Source organism: Ruditapes philippinarum, unplaced genomic scaffold (assembly GCF_026571515.1).
Source record: "Ruditapes philippinarum isolate M1 unplaced genomic scaffold, ASM2657151v2 ctg5701_1_1_1_1, whole genome shotgun sequence".
Taxonomy (NCBI): Eukaryota; Metazoa; Mollusca; class Bivalvia; order Venerida; family Veneridae; genus Ruditapes; species Ruditapes philippinarum.
In genome coordinates, this window is record NW_026863040.1 from 137,661 (window position 1) to 155,988 (window position 18,328).

General features: G+C 31.9%; 1 protein-coding gene across 1 annotated transcript; it reads right to left on the reverse strand.

Moving 5' to 3' along the window:
• Positions 1-7,637: 7,637 nt before the first annotated feature.
• Positions 7,638-13,660, reverse strand: LOC132720977 (discoidin domain-containing receptor 2-like). Its single transcript, XM_060705223.1, has 6 exons — positions 13,422-13,660; positions 12,438-12,820; positions 11,824-11,951; positions 10,252-10,446; positions 9,079-9,313; positions 7,638-8,461 (listed from the first exon to the last, which is right to left on the reverse strand). The coding sequence occupies exons 2-6, from the start codon at positions 12,663-12,665 to the stop codon at positions 8,141-8,143; spliced, it is 1,107 nt and encodes a 368-aa protein (XP_060561206.1). The 5' UTR covers positions 12,666-12,820; positions 13,422-13,660; the 3' UTR covers positions 7,638-8,140.
• Positions 13,661-18,328: the final 4,668 nt, after the last annotated feature.

Sequence of the window (18,328 nt, forward strand, 5' to 3'; positions counted from 1 at the left end):
GCTGATTTCTTTATCGTTTTTTGGTTGACTTTGTTCGAAACGAATATCAGCAATATAAAACTTGTTGAAAGACACAGCATCATGGTTAAAAGACAAAAGAAGGAAAACATGACGAAATCCACAGAATTTAATAAATTGCACCTCATTTAAAAGAATAAGACAAATATTTTCAATAAATTCTGAAGACTTTAATTTAAGTACCCAGTGATTACTGGGCACTATTCACTTCAAAACATAAGCATTACTTACTCTGTATACAAAAGAAAACAATTGATTTGGAATTTTCCTCTGTCTTGCCGTAGAAGAATTGTCTAACATGTATTGAATTAAAACCCACGCAACCAAACATTACCTTAACACAGAAATAATATGACAGGGACATTTTATGAAATGTTTAAAGGAGTGCCATATAAATACCTACACCACATGATGTGTCATAACAGATTTTATACAACGTCATTTTTGCAATTAATTAATTTGAAATAACACAAAGTAGAATATTGTCTAGAATTTCATTTTATAAGGTGTTTCGAAGTAAATTAACAAAACATAAAGTTTATCTTATATAAATGTAGGGAAGATATAATTATATTAAATTGTGAGAGGATAAATGAGAACTTTTATGTGAACGACGATGGTTAATGTTACATCATGCTCAATTTTACTGTAAAATTAGGCTGAATAAGCTATATTTTTCAAAATATTGACTTTTATTATGGTGATTAACCAATAAAAGTTAATGAAAAATGTTTAGGGTAGAATGTAAAAACTATCTAAATTATAAAAAATACTGCCCCTTTCTTTTTAACAATTGAACGCTACCGATATATTATATTACGAACACTATTTTTAGTACCATTTACATTTATATGGATAATATACAGGAACTGACTGAATTTGAAGAAATTAATGTTGAGAAACAGATATCTGTGGATAGAGATAATCCCTTTAAATTTATGTCATTTTTTACGAAGTAGGTGCACATTTTATATATACTGTTACGAGCGTATTCGCGGGACAAACTTAAAGCTGCCAAAAGATGTGAATTTATACGAGTTCCGGTTGGAAATTTCTTGAACATCTAAAGACGTTTTCTTTCCTTTTATCAATGGAAATAGTTGTTGTTGGTTTGTCAATGTGACCTCCGATTTTTACGTTGATGATTCTGGACTCCAATCATCAGATGATTTGTTGTATGTATCTAAATATAGGCCTATTTAAATATTTATGTTATTACGTTATTATAAACAAATTCCGTTTAGTTATTTATAGTTATGTTTTGTTGTTGCTGCTATTTTCAAATAAAATTCACGTTATTGAAATGTATTTTTTTTTAGTTAAATATGCCTGTCAGATGTCTTTCACTTCTTTCTTATCTTTCCTTTTTCATCCTGTCTTTCAGGTTTTCCAAAATATTTTCTGTTCTTTTGCTATTCTGGAATTCATTACTCCTTGAAAAAACACACACACAATATTACACCTTTTCATTTTCTCCTCATATTTTTGTTATTGGACGTAAATCAAATTATTACATTTATATATTAATCAACAAATTATTTTAACATTTTTTAAATACACTCGTTTACACGACATGGTACATTAAGCGATTGGTCAGCTTTTGATGTCTCCCTCACGAGAGATAAGGTTGAGTAAACAAAACGATTACCACGTTACACATTTTTAGTAACTTCACCTCAGTCAGCTTTACTTGACGTCCTTTCTTGAGTTTGAGTCGAGATTGAGATTATATATCGTCTTTGAATACAGGCCTTAATCCATAACAAAGGTGATATTTCGGTCAAATTTTAACCAGAGACAAGTATAGATTACATAAATGTACTTATATAATTAGAATCAATTGTGTTTTTAAAATACCATCATTGCAGCGTCTATGTCAATGTTTATGTTGTATTTGAAAGCGATACGTTAGTGGTGTACAAAAGATTGTTTGGACTATTTGTTTAACCGTTTCACCAATGCTAGTCAGGATAAACGCTTGTGTATGCATTAATCTTTTTAGCGCAGCTGCGACAAAATCATTTTACCTATATTTGCATCTGATGGAATTGTTTGTTACAAAACCTCCAGTTGTATAACGATGTTTACTTTTGTTTAAAGGGCAGCTGGGGAACTATAGAACATAAAATGAAATTAACATTAAACTGTTATTGTAATACAAACATTGTCGTATTTTTTAATCTAGTTGCGGTTTTCTGTCAATCGACTTAAGTGCACGAGGTATCTGTAATTGGAGATGATTTCAAAGGTAAGTCACAGTATACTTTTGTCACCAGCACTTTAAAATGTAGATCAAACGAAAATCTAAAGGACGCCCAATACGACCAAATTGAAAATAGTGCAGGCTTTTGATTCAGCTTTTCTCGGATTGTAGTTGTAGGAACAACCAACCCCAAAACATTGGTTTTGGCGACGCAATCCTAATATTCAATTCCAGACAGCTACAGATGGTTGCCATGGAACATTTTAGTGTAACATATCTTTTCAAGCGGCGTAAAATCTCCAAGTAAAGGTATGTATTTCTCATACGGGAAAGTGTTCAGCGTATAGTTCAATTGTATCATAACTTGGGGACCTTTCTGTTGAAAATGTCGCAGGGTTAAATCGCATACATATACACGCACAGTGCGTTAACTGGAGTGCAGGTATTAGTTACCGGCACTCCAGAGCATGCCCATTGATTGGTTCATTTTGTTTGCTGTTTACAGATTGTGACGACAGAGACAGGGAAAGCGACAGAAATATCATATTTAGATGATTGTTTTGATTACTTTTTCTGGGATTTCATATTGTGACAACAGGGAGCGTGTTTTTATTTTTGACTATGATACAAAAGAGAAAGAACACCAAAACACTCGTACAAATCAGATAGCCTCATCTTTCGATGCTCTTTCTATTACTAAGACAAAACTTTGTCGGGCAGTCATAGGTTATGACGACAAATACTGACACCTGTCAAAAGTCAAACCTGCTAAGCAGGCAACACTTTCTTAATAGCATTGGCAAAGAACACTCTGTATCAAGATTAAATATTACAAACAAATTGTTTAATATTTTAACATTTTTATTTAGAAAATAATTGCCAGTGTTTACTGACACACATACTAAATAAAGGACATTTGTTGTCCAGGGAAAACTTATAAATCTTCAATACAAACAGACAGACCAAGTGCGTCAAAGAATAAACCTCTAACAGCTTATAACAACTTGAAATTAACAACAACCAAATGTCAACACCAAACACTCGTGTAAAACCTCAACTTTATTATCAGTCCTATAATTTAAATAAGGCTATTGTACTATTTGAATTTAAAAAAGAGTAAAAATGTAAAGAAAGGAAAAGAATGTGTTGAACAATAAAAGAGTCGCGAAAATAGGTGACAACTTACTTCCTTGTATAAAATCAAATAAGTGTATGATAAAATAATGAAATAATGAGTAAAATTATATGGTATTTTGGCACTTAGCCAAGATATAATTTATCAACATAAAAAGTAACTAAAGGTCAAAATAAAATGGTCAATTTTGACAATGCAAGTCGTGATACTTACACCAGTGTCAGATGTTCACATAGAAACAACCAAGATGTATTTCTACCTACACAATGTAATACTATTATCTAATCACTTTCTATAAAACATAACTTTCATGTGTCCATCTTCCAGTATTACCTTTTCCACATTTCATTTAAAATTGAGTATTCTTTTTTATTTCAAAATAAACTGTATATTAATAAAACCATCCTTTTTTGTAAGCTAGTCAAAGATATAAAGTCATCCTTATTAAAACGGAAACTATTCTTGTAGATATAAAAAGATATTTTTAGAAAAGTGTAATATTAAATTATGACAAAAGCCGTTCCTTTTTATGGAAAATGATGAATATTCTAAACAATCATCTGGAGATAACGTAACACAAACAACAAAGGTAAACCATACGTTTTGTGACCTTTGGGGAAAAATCTATTTTCTATTTTAATCATAATTTACAACAAATGACACTGAACGCTTAAACAATTAAAGATTTTAAAAATTATATTTCTGATGGCAAAATCTGCAGATTGTCGTTGCAGAATCTAACCTAAAACAAAAAAAAAACTACTAAAAGAAATCGGAATTTACAATAAAAACACAGTTTTCAGGAATTCACTGGGATGGCAAATGCACAATGCAGACATTCATTCAAGTAACATTTACGCATGCGCAATAGATCCATCGGAATTTCTTTGGCAAGTTCAAGCAAATTAGAAAATGACTTATCTCGTGTCGACCTCAGTCTTCAAACATGTTATTGATTTTATAGAGTAAAAGTGAAGCTAAAGCAATGGTTGTCTGTTTCCTTTGGATCTAAGGCGCTCTTACATCATTGGAACTGGCATGCACAATATTCGATAGTTATTGGTATGTCACAACCTCGTGAAATAAATATCTACAGGTCACTCCCGGAACAGAGAACGCCATTTTGTATTAACGCTACTTCCGGAGAGAAATCGTCACATATGTGACGTCACTACAAAATAACAACATTGATTTTCACATAAAAGTAAATTTTGAGATTACTAGATCTATGGCTTTGGAAAATACATCTTTAAGTTTGAAACTACTACTCAAAAGAACAAAGACTCAACTGACATCGACATATCATTGTAACAGCTTACCTTTCCTTCTAAAAGTTCCTTCTGATATTCATACCTGAATTTAAATTTCAAACTTTGAATCTGGTAAAAGCAGTCAAGTTTAGCAAACGTTCTCTCACTGAATTTAATTACATTTATATCAACATTGTGTTTTGTTATTTTGAGCTCATATAGAAATATGAGAATCTGTTATCTACAATATTAGTCTATCGGCTTAATATATTTTGTTACCTGAAGAAACCTTTAGAAGACAAAGTTTAGGATAAATGTTAAACGACTTAAGTCTAACAATCTAATATTTATACAAGGATAATTTTACATAATGATACATTATACAAAATGATTACTTTTGGCGCAAATGTAGGCGCCAGACGTTATTCCACAAAAACTTGGAATCGTTTTTCTAACCACGTCATTTACTACATTATATTTTTCTATCTTCACAATTATACTTTGTCTGGCAAATAATATGCGGTCAGTGTTTTGGCCAATTGTTCTGTCTAAATCTTCTTCACATAGGAAATATCTATGCATATATAATAATTCTTGTTTCTCAAAGAAAATTACTGGCTTGACACCAGAGAGAAAAATGTGTCTGCCCAGTGTAGAATATAACTATAAGAATAACACTTGTAATTCGTCACGTAAGAAATCAAAGCTAAGAGAGAGATAGAATTGTAAAGAACGCGGAACATTTTGTGTGATAATTGTTACAAGAAAATACCAGACTTGTGGAACAAGAAGAAAAAGATAAACAATCCTTAGACTGTGTACTAGTAAATCAACATCGTGCAATTATATTGGTCTGGTTGGCTTTTTACAGTCTGTGAATTTGATAAATGTGTTTGAACTATACCAGAAGACAATATGTTCAAACTATTCCATTTCAGTGAGAAAAAAACAACACTCCATCAAAATTGAATACAAAATACGGATTAGTACACAATTGAAAATGATAATGTTTATAAAGTTGGTTGAATTAGACTGCTTTATGAAATCCACAATGACGCAAATATGATGTATTTAAACTTTAACAAAAAATAGTGCAAATGTTACAAAACAACAAGTCTATTTTACGTATTACATTTTTGTAACAAGAATATAAAAATGTCCTCATTGTATAATCACTGATATAAAATGTAGATGTATTTACTTGAGTGCATTGACATTATAATATTGCACGGTTAGAGTTTTTGGTAATGCACAATTATATATATAAAGTAACTGAATGTTAAACCGTGTACTATCTTACAATAACACAAGAGAGTATTGATCTTTCTGAAGTACATTCTCAAAGAAAAAACTTTACTTTATTGTAGCATGTTTGAATGCATTTAGCGAAGTTTCCTTGGTGTGGTTTGGTTTACTGACGTCTCGTATGACGTCATAATAACGTGTTAACAGTTGTTTCTTAGCACCGTGCATATACGTGTTCAAAATTTTACTAGAATAATGCTTGCCATTTATTTATGACAATAATTAACGTTGGTGATAATAATGCTTGCCATTTATTTATGACAATAATTAACGTTGTTGATAATAATACTTGCCATTTATTTATGATAATAATTAACGTTGTTGTAAATTATCCGTTAATCCATTAAACAAATTAACTACGGTTATAATATGTGATAATTTATAAACGCTAGACAGTCCAAGCTTTCCTTTGGAAAAAAGTTTTAAATTATCACATTTTCTATCACTAAAACGATGGTTCCAAATACTTTACAATCTACTATACAAAGCATATACTATACATAGCATGTTAAATTTATTATATTTACAACTTACTCAAAACTTAAGGATTTTTTTCTGCCGATTTTTGTTGTTTATACACATAGACCTAAAGTATGTCATTCACTACATAAACTACTTGTTCTGAAAATATCTATCATTTTTTTATTAAAATGTAGAATCTAATAAAGGAATTGGGAATAAATTACAACATTCAATGTTCAATATTTATACAAGATAATTTTACCTAAATGTATATCATATAAACTAGATTCTATACATAAATACGTTTGTTTAACGTCTTATACAATTCGTAAGTTAATGTCACATGTACAATCATTGTCACGTGACTGGACAAGAAAACGTAAAGTTTGAAACATTATGGCTTTTTTTGTACCTTCATGCCCGTACATATAACTAACCTTCTATCATTAGCCGTTTTAATGCTTCTTCCCAATTAAATCATTTTGAAACAATTTGACTTGATAAAACAGTATGACACAAAATATTCTTTTAACCATATCTTCTTTTTAATAATTACCAAGGAATGAATAAATAAAGCATATATTTATCTTACATTTTATAGTTGTACATAGAAATAAAATATTCGTTGGATTATTGCGCAAAAGGACAAACTTGTTATTGTTTAAAAAAGGAACTTTTTATGACATGATGAAAACAAAACACAGAACATATATATGACAAACCCTGTTTAACCCAATCTTAATGTGACCCGTTTATATTCGATTTTCTCCGATTGCAGTGCATGTTATATGAAAATGAAAAACCAAAGTAAATAAAAATAAGATCGAAAAAAGACATTACAATTATCGTTTTAATAATATTATCAGTTCATTTATTATATATAGAGAAGGAAAACTTATCATATTTAAATCGTATTTATAGAAATATATATTCATTTGCCTATCAGAATTGTTTATTATCTAACAATTCAAAATCTGTTTTTATTTACAAACAATAAATAAACTGTTTACTATGTACATTAAATCCAGCTGAAAAAGTAAAGAACCAAAATTATCAGGAAAGATCAAGATAAAAGCAGACAACATTTACTATTTTCTAAGATAGTTCTACTTCCGATTGATAAAAACACCAATGAAAATCTACATAATTTTCTTTAGTCAAAATTTATATATATTATAACATATAATTTTCGTAACTTCTTATATTTTACTTTTGATATTGACGTACGGTACTGGTTTTATTTTTATGCTATTTTCTTCAAATATCTAATATATATAACAATAAAATATAGCAGAAGTAGCAATAATTTTACTTCAATGCTCATCACAAAATATATTCACAGTGTGACATCACTCACTAGCACAACCAATTAAAATTCATATAAATGTCACATGATTATTGTACATTGTATTTCACATAAGCGTCCATCTGTGCGTTATATTTCATTTATTATCTACAACCTCTCGAAGTTCTCTGATAACTCTAAATTTCCCGCCATTTCCAATACATACAGAAGTTGACAGACGACATATTGTTTGTAGTTTGAAGCAACCATATATGCGTGCAAATATCAAGCACGTTCACTTATTTTATAGCACAATAGTTTAAATTAAAACAGACAACGTTCTAAGAAGAACGCCGAAAAGCACGAACAAATTAGTTTCCTTCCAAATTATCTCAAATTATATTAATGATAATATTCTTTTAGATCAATATTGATTCTCTTTGTTACTTCCTCTTTTGGAATAATCTATTTTTAGCTCTGTTTTAGCTCACGTGATCCAAATTGTCCTTCCTGGGGTCATAACCCATGTTTTTTCTACACAAGAACATGTTTATTTCCCTAAACGACGGGCGTTCACTTTCCTGTCGATTCCAGCATTCACACATTAGGTCATAAATTTCTTTAGGGCAATTAGGTGGGTGGGAAAGGACCACATGTTCGTTATCATTTCTATAATAATGACCGGCATTAGAGATCACTTCCTCATCCGTGAGGCCTTCGAACGGTTGTTCACGTGCAAACGTTAAAATCTCCCACAATGTCACAGCGAACGACCACACGTCACTCTTCGTGGTAAATTTACCCTGCAAGAAATATCGAAATATTGAATTTTTGTAATGTGTAATTTTTGATAAAGAAGCAGACAATGGTATTCCTCACTATAATGCTACCTTCAGGCGAACATTTCGGGATTTCATTAACTAACGACTGTTTGGGATACGCCCATATAAGTGCTGTCCGCTAAGGTAATATTCAAAAGTTATACTTTTAGACTCTGGAGTATGTATAGGGGTGCTGTAACAGGATCTAAAATTATGTCAAACATGTCAAACCGAAGGTAACATTTTAGGAATTGCCTTTTTAGTATACATGATAAATGAATGACTGATTAATCAAACATGGTAGGAATAAAATGAAATGAGTACACAATTTAACTGGGTAAATATTTTGTAAAAAGAAATAAAAAAAATAAATCCAATCATTCAGTAGTCACCATGCCTATTTATAAAATACAAGGGTTACATACATTTACTATTTCATTCGCAGAAAAACAATACATTAAACTGTATGCCTCGTGTTATATTTTAGAGAGGTCAATTTATAAATAACACATGCGAGCGAATATTAGAGAAAAAGACACATTCATGAAATTAACAATGTTTTCCATAGAAAAAAAACGGAGCTGCATTTTTGCGCATACCAGCAAGATCGACTCCCAACCCATCCATCTGATGGGGAGCACAGCTCGGCCCTCGATTCTGTAGTAGTCCGAACTGTACAGACTGCGACTCATACCGAAGTCCGATATTTTGATGGTACAGTATGGACCCACCAAACAATTCCTGGTGGCAAGGTCCCGGTGCACCATGTTCAGGGATTCAAGATATTTCATACCGGAAGCTATTTGTGATGCCATGTAAACAAGACATCCATAACTGCAAAAAAGACAACAACAATGATACATTTAGTATTATACATGCTGAACATCTTAAATAGACTGTGTCCAGCTTCCATCTTAGGATTATATACATGTATTATTAATATTGAAGATGTCATAATAAAAATTATTCAGACAACAGTATAGAGCCTGGTCGTACTGCATGAATACAACCGTAGTAACAACAGGCTAACATATTATATCACAGAATTTTTTTTGCATTAAACACGTTTTTAACTTCATCAGTTTAACAAAAATAATTATGTAATACTTAATCTGATCCAATATTCTTCCAGCAGTATCGATTAATCTAAATATATTTTGGTTCCATTTATAAAAGTTTAAAACACCTGACTTTCTGGTCCGGGTTTTAAGAATACATAAACCTTTCCTTATTGCAGAATAAAATACATCAGTTAAGTCGTTTGATGAAATAAAAATTTAGCTTTTATGAAAAAAACAACATACTGATTGATGTAAGACATAAAAGGGGTTCAATCTTCCTAGAATATGCTGATGTAAGAGAGAGAATAAAAAGCTGGAATCAGTCTACCTAGAATATGCTGATGTAAGAAGAAGCTGGAATCAGTCTACCTAGAATATGCTGATGTGGAATCAGTCTACCTAGAATATGCTGATGTAAGAGAGAGAATGAAGCTGGAATCAGTCTCGTCTGCTACATCAGACGTCATAAACAGATTATCCATTTAAAAATAGCTTATAAAACAGGGAGACTGCAACATGTTATCATTTATATTGAATGTAATGGAAAAAGACTGATATTACAAAACAATTATTATAGCGTGAATGTCTCACTTTGTTGATCACCAGACGTATCCAACATGTCGGCTGCTGCTTTATACGACTATAAATTGATGAATTAACTAAATAGAATTGGCGGACACGAGTTGATGAAATAATACATCAATATCTCACCTCAATATTTTGGCATTTGGCGTTTGTATGTGAGTTTCTGGCAAGTGGTCAAGTAAGAATTGGTTCAGATCACCGTATTTCATATACTCTACAATCATACACATGGGTTCCTCCGTCGTGCAGACCCCTAAAACTCGAACAATATTTGGGTCCTTCAGCATCGACATGACTTTCATCTCCCGGTGGAAGTCCGACCTACAATAACAAATCAATATTTTCGTATTAAATGTGTGTCTAGATTTAAATATAGAATCGCTTATCGAAGCAAGCCATTAATATATACATACAAATGTATACACCAGTAAGTTTTGTCCCTTTGATTAAAAATTGGTATAACAAAAACAAAATGTAATATATTATGTAGAACGAGAAAAAGAATATGAAAGAGAGAGTTTCACATCGAGGAGTCGAGGAGATTGTTTATTAAGATATTCAGTATAGGGGAAATGTTCAGAAGAAATAAACCTTCCATGAGTGGACAAAAATAATGAAATATATCACGCGGACATTTTAAATACAATGTATTACGTTGATAAAATGGGTGTACATTTTATTTGTTTATTTAGAGTGGTCGTTTTATGAACGGTCAAACGTTTAAGGTATTATGTTCCCAATATGGTTTTATATGTGTTAAAGGTATTACGATCCAAATATGGATGGACAGTTTATGAGAGGCCATTTTAGGGATTGAATGGTCATGGTGCGAGAAGTCCTTAATACAAAAATTGTATAAAACCAGACAGTTATCACCGATAACTACTGTTGTTGTATATTCCTTTTTATTTACGGGATGTGAATTATATTATATCCTTGTAATTAGTAACAGGCGATATTTTTAAGTAGCTGATATCAAACCATAATTCACTCGTACACTATCATAATATACATGTATATCGATATATCAAGTGAGACAGTTAAATACAGCAGCTTTCAGAAACATAAAAAACTAAATGGACAAAATCCTGATAACTTACTTTCGACTAGACAGGAAAGTCTTATTGCTGGGAGTTTCTTTTTTCCTTTTAAGAAAAATATTTCCGTAAATCCTCAAATTTATAACACAGCCTTGACAGAAACATTTAAAGTTTCCCATAAAAATAAGGTTGTAGCAGATAAAAGAAATATTTATCCACCGATGATTTGACCAAAATAAAAGAAAGAAAACTTGGTCAAATGAATTAAAACAAATCCATTTGCCATTTTTCATATCAAACATTTCAACAAGTATGTTCAAAAGAAAACACCGAACCCTTAAGTCAAATATAGCAACTTGATCAGATTGTCGTCTGCTACATTTAAAATTTACAATCTTGTCTATGTCACGGTTAGATCAGCTTTAACTGTCCTCTGTCAAGCATCGCAGTGTCTGCTGCTCGTTTTATTATACATGTACATGTACATGGAATCATTTGCAAACGACTGTTTCCCGCTTTGTGACGTTTTTGCGGAAACAATAGCGTGTGTGGTTCAAGAAAAAAGGGCCAGTTCGAATAGAAGATGAAATTAAGATGGGTAAGATTTAAAACCGGAAGTACAGCAAGAGTGTTAGTAAAGTTTCAGTACTTTGCACACCTGGCTCGGTCGTCTGCTGTCTTTCTTAAGATCTTCACGGACACCAGTACCGGGCCCGATTTTCGTCTTGTCATCATATACTCTCCACCAAACGAGTCCTGCAGACCAAATGCCTCGCATAGGTGTACCTGAAAATAGTTACAAAATATGGGAAAAAATCAAAAACAATAACATTGCAAACAAGAACAAAGTTTATGTATTATATAAAACAAATAACATGTCATGATTATGTTGGGTTGCCTATATGTTTATATTTGGGGAAGTCGATGTCATGCAAGATACACATTTAAGTGAACACGAATCCTAGACAAAGACCTAACCAGAGAAATAATACTAAATTGAACTATTAATGAATTTGATATAAGTCATGTGATTAAAAAAACACACTGTTTGACATTTCTCTCACTTGCTTTTTTGTTTTATTGAATTACAACTAACTTTGTATTTTAGTGTCTAATATTATTGTAAAGTTATTTCCACGATTGAGAACTTTCTGTGAGTTGTAGACATACAGTTGCATACTACAAGTATATACATGTAATAGGACATGTTTTAAATGTATTGATCATTCAGGCTTTACTGTACAGTCATTAGATAACAAATTATATGCCTACCTCGCCAAACTCCCCTTCACCAAGAACTTCTACAAATCGAAGATTCCTCCGTGGAAATTCGACAAGGGTACAGTCTACGCTGCTAACCAGGATGTCCGAGTTAGGTACAGCATAAACATTATTTCCGCTGACGCCCTGAAGGCTTGGAATGTTGGGTACACAAGAATTGATGACGTCAGACGCAGCATATAAAGCATCATAAGTTGGTGGTTTGTCCAGAGCATTCATACTGGTATTTTGTGGCTTGGCTTTAAATGTGGAATGTTGTGATGTCGTCACTGGCGTCACTGGTGACGTCACAGGAGGTAAAGCTACAATTAAAGGTGGTTTGAAGTCGTCAAGTTCCTCGTAGTTGAACGAATTGACATTTACTGGCAATACGGCTGTGCGGAAACAGAAAAGAAAGCGAAATGCAAATAAAAGTGTAAAAAGCAAAATAAAACTGTGCAATGAATGAACGCAATGAAACGAAGCAATAAGCATGAAATGTTCGTGCTGCTACAGAACAAAATGGGTGACAACTATAGAAATACAAAGCGGCGATTAATATTTAAAAAAATCTACAAACCAAGTGGTTTTTATTCGTGCACAACAAAAACAAAGATGAAAGGTGATATGCTTGTTCTAAATGAAGTAAGATATATTTATAATGTACAGTATAATAATCACATCCAACTGATACAATGACAATACAAAAATTTAACATTTAGATTTTAGAAAGTAAGAATGGACTTGAATAAATCTTTGTATCAATATACATTTAAGTTGTTAGCTTCAATATAAAATTTATATATATTTGTTAGAAACAGTACTTAGCCCACAATATAATAAAATGGGTCAACTTTAACTTCATGTAACATATTACAACGAATGCGTGCTTTCAAAGAAGGTTATGTAATATACTTGAAGAAAACTTTGTAAAAGCAATTTGCGGACAGTTTAATCACAATAAAAAGCGGATTTATGGCATACACTATTAGTTACCTTTCCCGTTGATTTCTTTGACGTGATCATCATATTCTGTGGCCACGCCATTATACACGTTGCCGTTGGAAACCTTTCCGTTGACATTGTTCTGGAAATTGTTTAAGTTTATATTCAACACGGTATCCGATACGGGTTTTAGACTTTGCCTATTCAAATGCTGACGTCGTTTATGGCGCACAATCACAAAGATGACGATTATTGTTAGTATAACAATAAGCGCTGCTAGCGCCCCGATGATTATGTACAGGTTAAAGTTAATTAGTGTGTATGCAAAATATTTACTAACAGCTATATGATATAGCGGTTAATGAGCGTTTTCCGCGTACAGCCTCCTAAGGTGTACTAATAAGTTAGTTTTCCTTAGTTATCACGCAAGCATGATCCATGTCTCTGATGTAAGCGACAGTTTACCATTATTTGTCTTTTTATTTGTCTTTAAAAAAATATTAAGGACTATTAATGGTTTATAACAACAAAAGAACATGCACGGTGTTGCAACGTTCTAGTTAATGACCCGTCATAAACAGTTGGTCGCTGCGTAGTAATTGGAAAATTGTTATCAAAAAAAAAAAAAAAAGAATATTTGCCACCTAATTAAAGCATTTATCTATAAATTTTCATTTATGCTTTTTGTTTAAAAAATATTGATAAAGTTATTATATAGAAGGGTTTTCATACCAGAACTATTTATTACCAACGTGCGTATGCCTAAACCTGATTACCGCGGCAGTATGACGTCACGGAGTAGTGATTTTGAAAAAATAACAAACAAAAATCGAGAATTATTATCTTTACAAATTGCAGATATGAAATTAAAGAATGAAAATATTTTCATATTGTAAATGTCTGTGATGAGTGATGAGTCAGCTTAGAAAAAATCAAGGTACTATTTTGTGACCTGATTACCGCGACAGTAAGATTTGACGGACGGTTATTAACATTTGGTCGGCATAGCCTCCCCAAAAAACAATATCGCTGTAGCTCCGCCTCCGGAATAGCGTCGGTTAATCAGTTCATTCGATTTATAGTCTGATTTTATTGACCTGTCAATTATGAATGCATTACAAGACTCATCCCACTTCGGTTTGGTCCGTGTAGTTTACGAGAATTACTGTGGAGTATATAAGTCATGGATTGAAAGTCACACCAGCTTTATGTGAAGGTTTTCGTTAATTCACAATAGCACAGTCGGTTAAGAGAATGCCTGATAATTAAGAGGTCTGTGGTTCGATTCTTACTCTTGTCACTTGTACTCGTTCTTTATTTTGCAGTATATTTAAAGGAACATATTTGTAGTGTGTTTTACGGCATTGAAAATACATTTATTGATTTTAATCCGTTTTAATTTTTTAACATGATTTCTTAAACATGTAATTTAAATGAGTATAGACATAACAAAATTAAGTAAAACATAATAAAACAAAACGAACAATATAAAATAATCATATATAGCTTCAATAATGTTGAAAGTATTAATAAGAAAAAAAACATGAACCAACGCGGTCTCGAACTTAAAAACACGTTTGGCACTTAGATTAGCTTTACCACGCTGAGTGCACTTAATTTATAGGTACAAATTAAATGAAATTCCATCGTACAGCGTACATCTCACGGAACTTACCGAAAATCTACCGAAGATTAATATACTGTGTAATCAGTATGTAATTGACAGGTTAATAAAACCAAACAATACCTGGTTAGTAGCACTGGTTGTTTAAAGCTCATTTACTAAAATAAATTCTTTCAAATTATGAAAAATACTGCCATCTCATTGGACAAAAAATAATTTCAAACACTAAACTGTATTGAATATAGCAGTACAGTTTTTTTTCATTGATTCATATTTCGCATCTTGTATATATCAATGTAGTTCTTTTTTCACAGAGGCTCCATTGGGGCAGTGGTAACGAACATTCCCAGTAGCAAAACAATTGAATCAATGAAATAAAATAAAATAAATAAATACAATGAAAAATATAAACAAAGATTAACTAATGAAATGAAATTTACTCTCATTTAATCAAAAGGTACATCCGCTGAATGAATTATTTCCACTGAAAAAAGCCTCTAAAATCCTGAATCAATATTGGTAACAGTTTATAATCCGCCTCTAACAATGGATATCTTTCTTTTGCGGCAGCGAAAAAAACTTGAAAAAAAATTGACTGAACCATTATGTAGCTTACGATTTATTTATTTATTTATTTCTATTACAATGCCATTGTAGTATATTAACCTCGTTAGTTACGAGGATATAACACTGGCTGGGCGACATCTCGGGATGTTTCTGCAAAAAATTGTCTTGGTCTTACGGCCTCGCCATATTTAGCAGAAACATCCCTTGATGTCACCCAGCCAGTGTTATATCCTCGTAACTAACTCGTTAATGCCGGCTCGCCACGGCGAGCCGGTATTACGTTAGGATTTTACTGAGAAACAACCTAAAACTCCGAATCCATCCAAAAATTTAATCGAAGCTTGGCTTCCAGCTTTCTATAAAAATTTATCTATCAGGGCTAGGATCCAAAATTATTTAGCCAATCAAATTTAATCTTACATAGCGTCAAAAAACCTTCAATTTTCACGCCATATAAAAAGCAGCAAGTATTGTTTTGAGCGCAAAGATATTATGATGATTAAAAATGTTTGTTTTCGTGAATTCTTTTCAATAAATCATATTAACACTGACTTTTGATATAGCGATTTCACCTGTTCCTCTGTAGTAAGTTTCGTTTGGTTAGATTAACATAAGTGTTCACCTGGTTCTGTGCATTTTTTTTCTTTTTCCTTTTTTCCGGTCAGATTTTATCCTTTCCGGTATTTAGTGTATATATTTTACTGGCCGGGATCCGGGACGACCGGACTGGCCGGGATCGTATAAGATATAGAGGAAAAACTTATAAACTATATTTTGTGTTGATTATTGTCGTAATGAAAGGCCATTAAACGTTAAGTTTTTTATTGTATGTAATGAACGTTAAATTAATTAAACTTTGGATATAAATATATTTAGAGCTATTTATCAACAAACTTAAAAATCACAATACTTATAATTAATGCCTAATTATTGGAAAAATCCTACATTAATTCCCGGGATTCCCTTTAAATGCGATCCCAGCTTTTCTTGAAAACGTATATTCTTTGAACTGGCCAATTCGCTTGGATCTCTTATACTTTAATTAGATCCCGGCTTTCTGAAAAACTATATTCTTGAACTGGTCAATTCCCCGGATCCCTAGATATGTTTAATAGGTATCCCGGCTTATCTGAAAAGCATCTAAGACTGGTTAATTCCGATCCCTATATCTTAATAGGATCCCGTCTTTCTGGCTGAATTGAATTGACAACTTGTGTTTACTTTAGGGCTTGTGTCTGTCACTCATGTCCAATACTAAATTATGATATTACAACTTAACCTTGCGTATAAAGAACATCCTTTATGAATTCTAGCTAATCTAACATTTTTATTTGGTCAGGTCTCAAAAAGGCCATATACGTAAATGTGCATAGGCATAGGGACTTCATCTATCTGTTTACATGCATCTTCATATATACTCATATCCTCTTTGTTAACTGATGAAATGGCTTCCATAACTTTATGTCACTTTATTTGATGTTCTCTGAGTCTCTTCAGCTAACAGAACTGTCATTTTTACATTTAAAACGCACCCCTGGAAAAAATTACGAAGCGAGTTCGCTACTAGCTTTTAAAAAGCTAACCTTGTATTAAAAAGTTAAACTATTTTCTACCAAATATAAATTCAAGTTTGATCTAAAAAACCGGTTTATTGTGATGGATCGGTCTACGTACTTTAAACCGACAGTCGATACTTAAAATTAAAATCTACTTGGTATTTCCATTATGTGACGTCACACTTCACAGCGTGACTTAATTTCGCGTCATGCTTAATGAATCGGTTTCAGGAAGGTTAAAGAAGAATGTTTAGTTGTGAGTGTAGCTTAATATCAAAACGCTCAGAATAAGCTTTAAATCAGATAATGGAGTGCGACGTCACGAGGTAAAAGGTCAAGAGGTGTTCGGATATCGAACTTTAAAAAAGGTCATGAATACGTAATATCTATTAAATAGACAAGTGTGGTGTGATTTTGCTGCGAATCTTACTTTTTAAGTTTTCTTTTATCTGTGTTTCTACTGGGATTAAATATAAATCATATTTAAAACATTTGCATGAAGGACTTTTTAAAGATGAACCTTGTGCGCACCTACTGTTTCATACACTACAAATGGTTAAGAAGACACATTTTCCGTAAGTAATAATTGCAATAACATATGTATATCTTAGATCATGTATTTTCATATTATTAAACTGATACATATTTCATTTTCGCTCATTTATTTCAAGCAGACAGCGTCATTTTCATTGAAAAAACATGTCTTATTTTTTGTGTTGCCTTTTTTGTTTGGTTTGTTTGTTTGTTTGTTTATTTATTTACAATATGTCATGACCGTTTTTCCGGTCACTTTCGGTTTTCCAAAGTTAAACATATCGACTTTGTTTAAAAAAAGGTTTTAAAAGGTTTACGTCGTATATTGTATAACGTTATCGATTTTTTTAAAACTAAACAATTTTCGCGAATCTTTAGGCCAAAAAATGAAATATTGTTTGCTTCCCCTCCTGCTACCAACCCGTCACAGCTTACCAAAAATTGTTAAATTGCCAAACAAAGACATAGGAGGATATGTGCAAGTTTTTTCTATAAATACATGATTATGTTCATCCCGTTTTGTATGAAAATAATATTTCATGAAGTGAGCGGTAGCACGCAGTGAAATATCGTTATAATTTTCATTGCCCACAAATTTGAAAACAAAATCATGTATTTTAATAGAAAAACTTAATTTTCTGTTTTTATATACTTTTTTATCTTTGACATTAAAATTT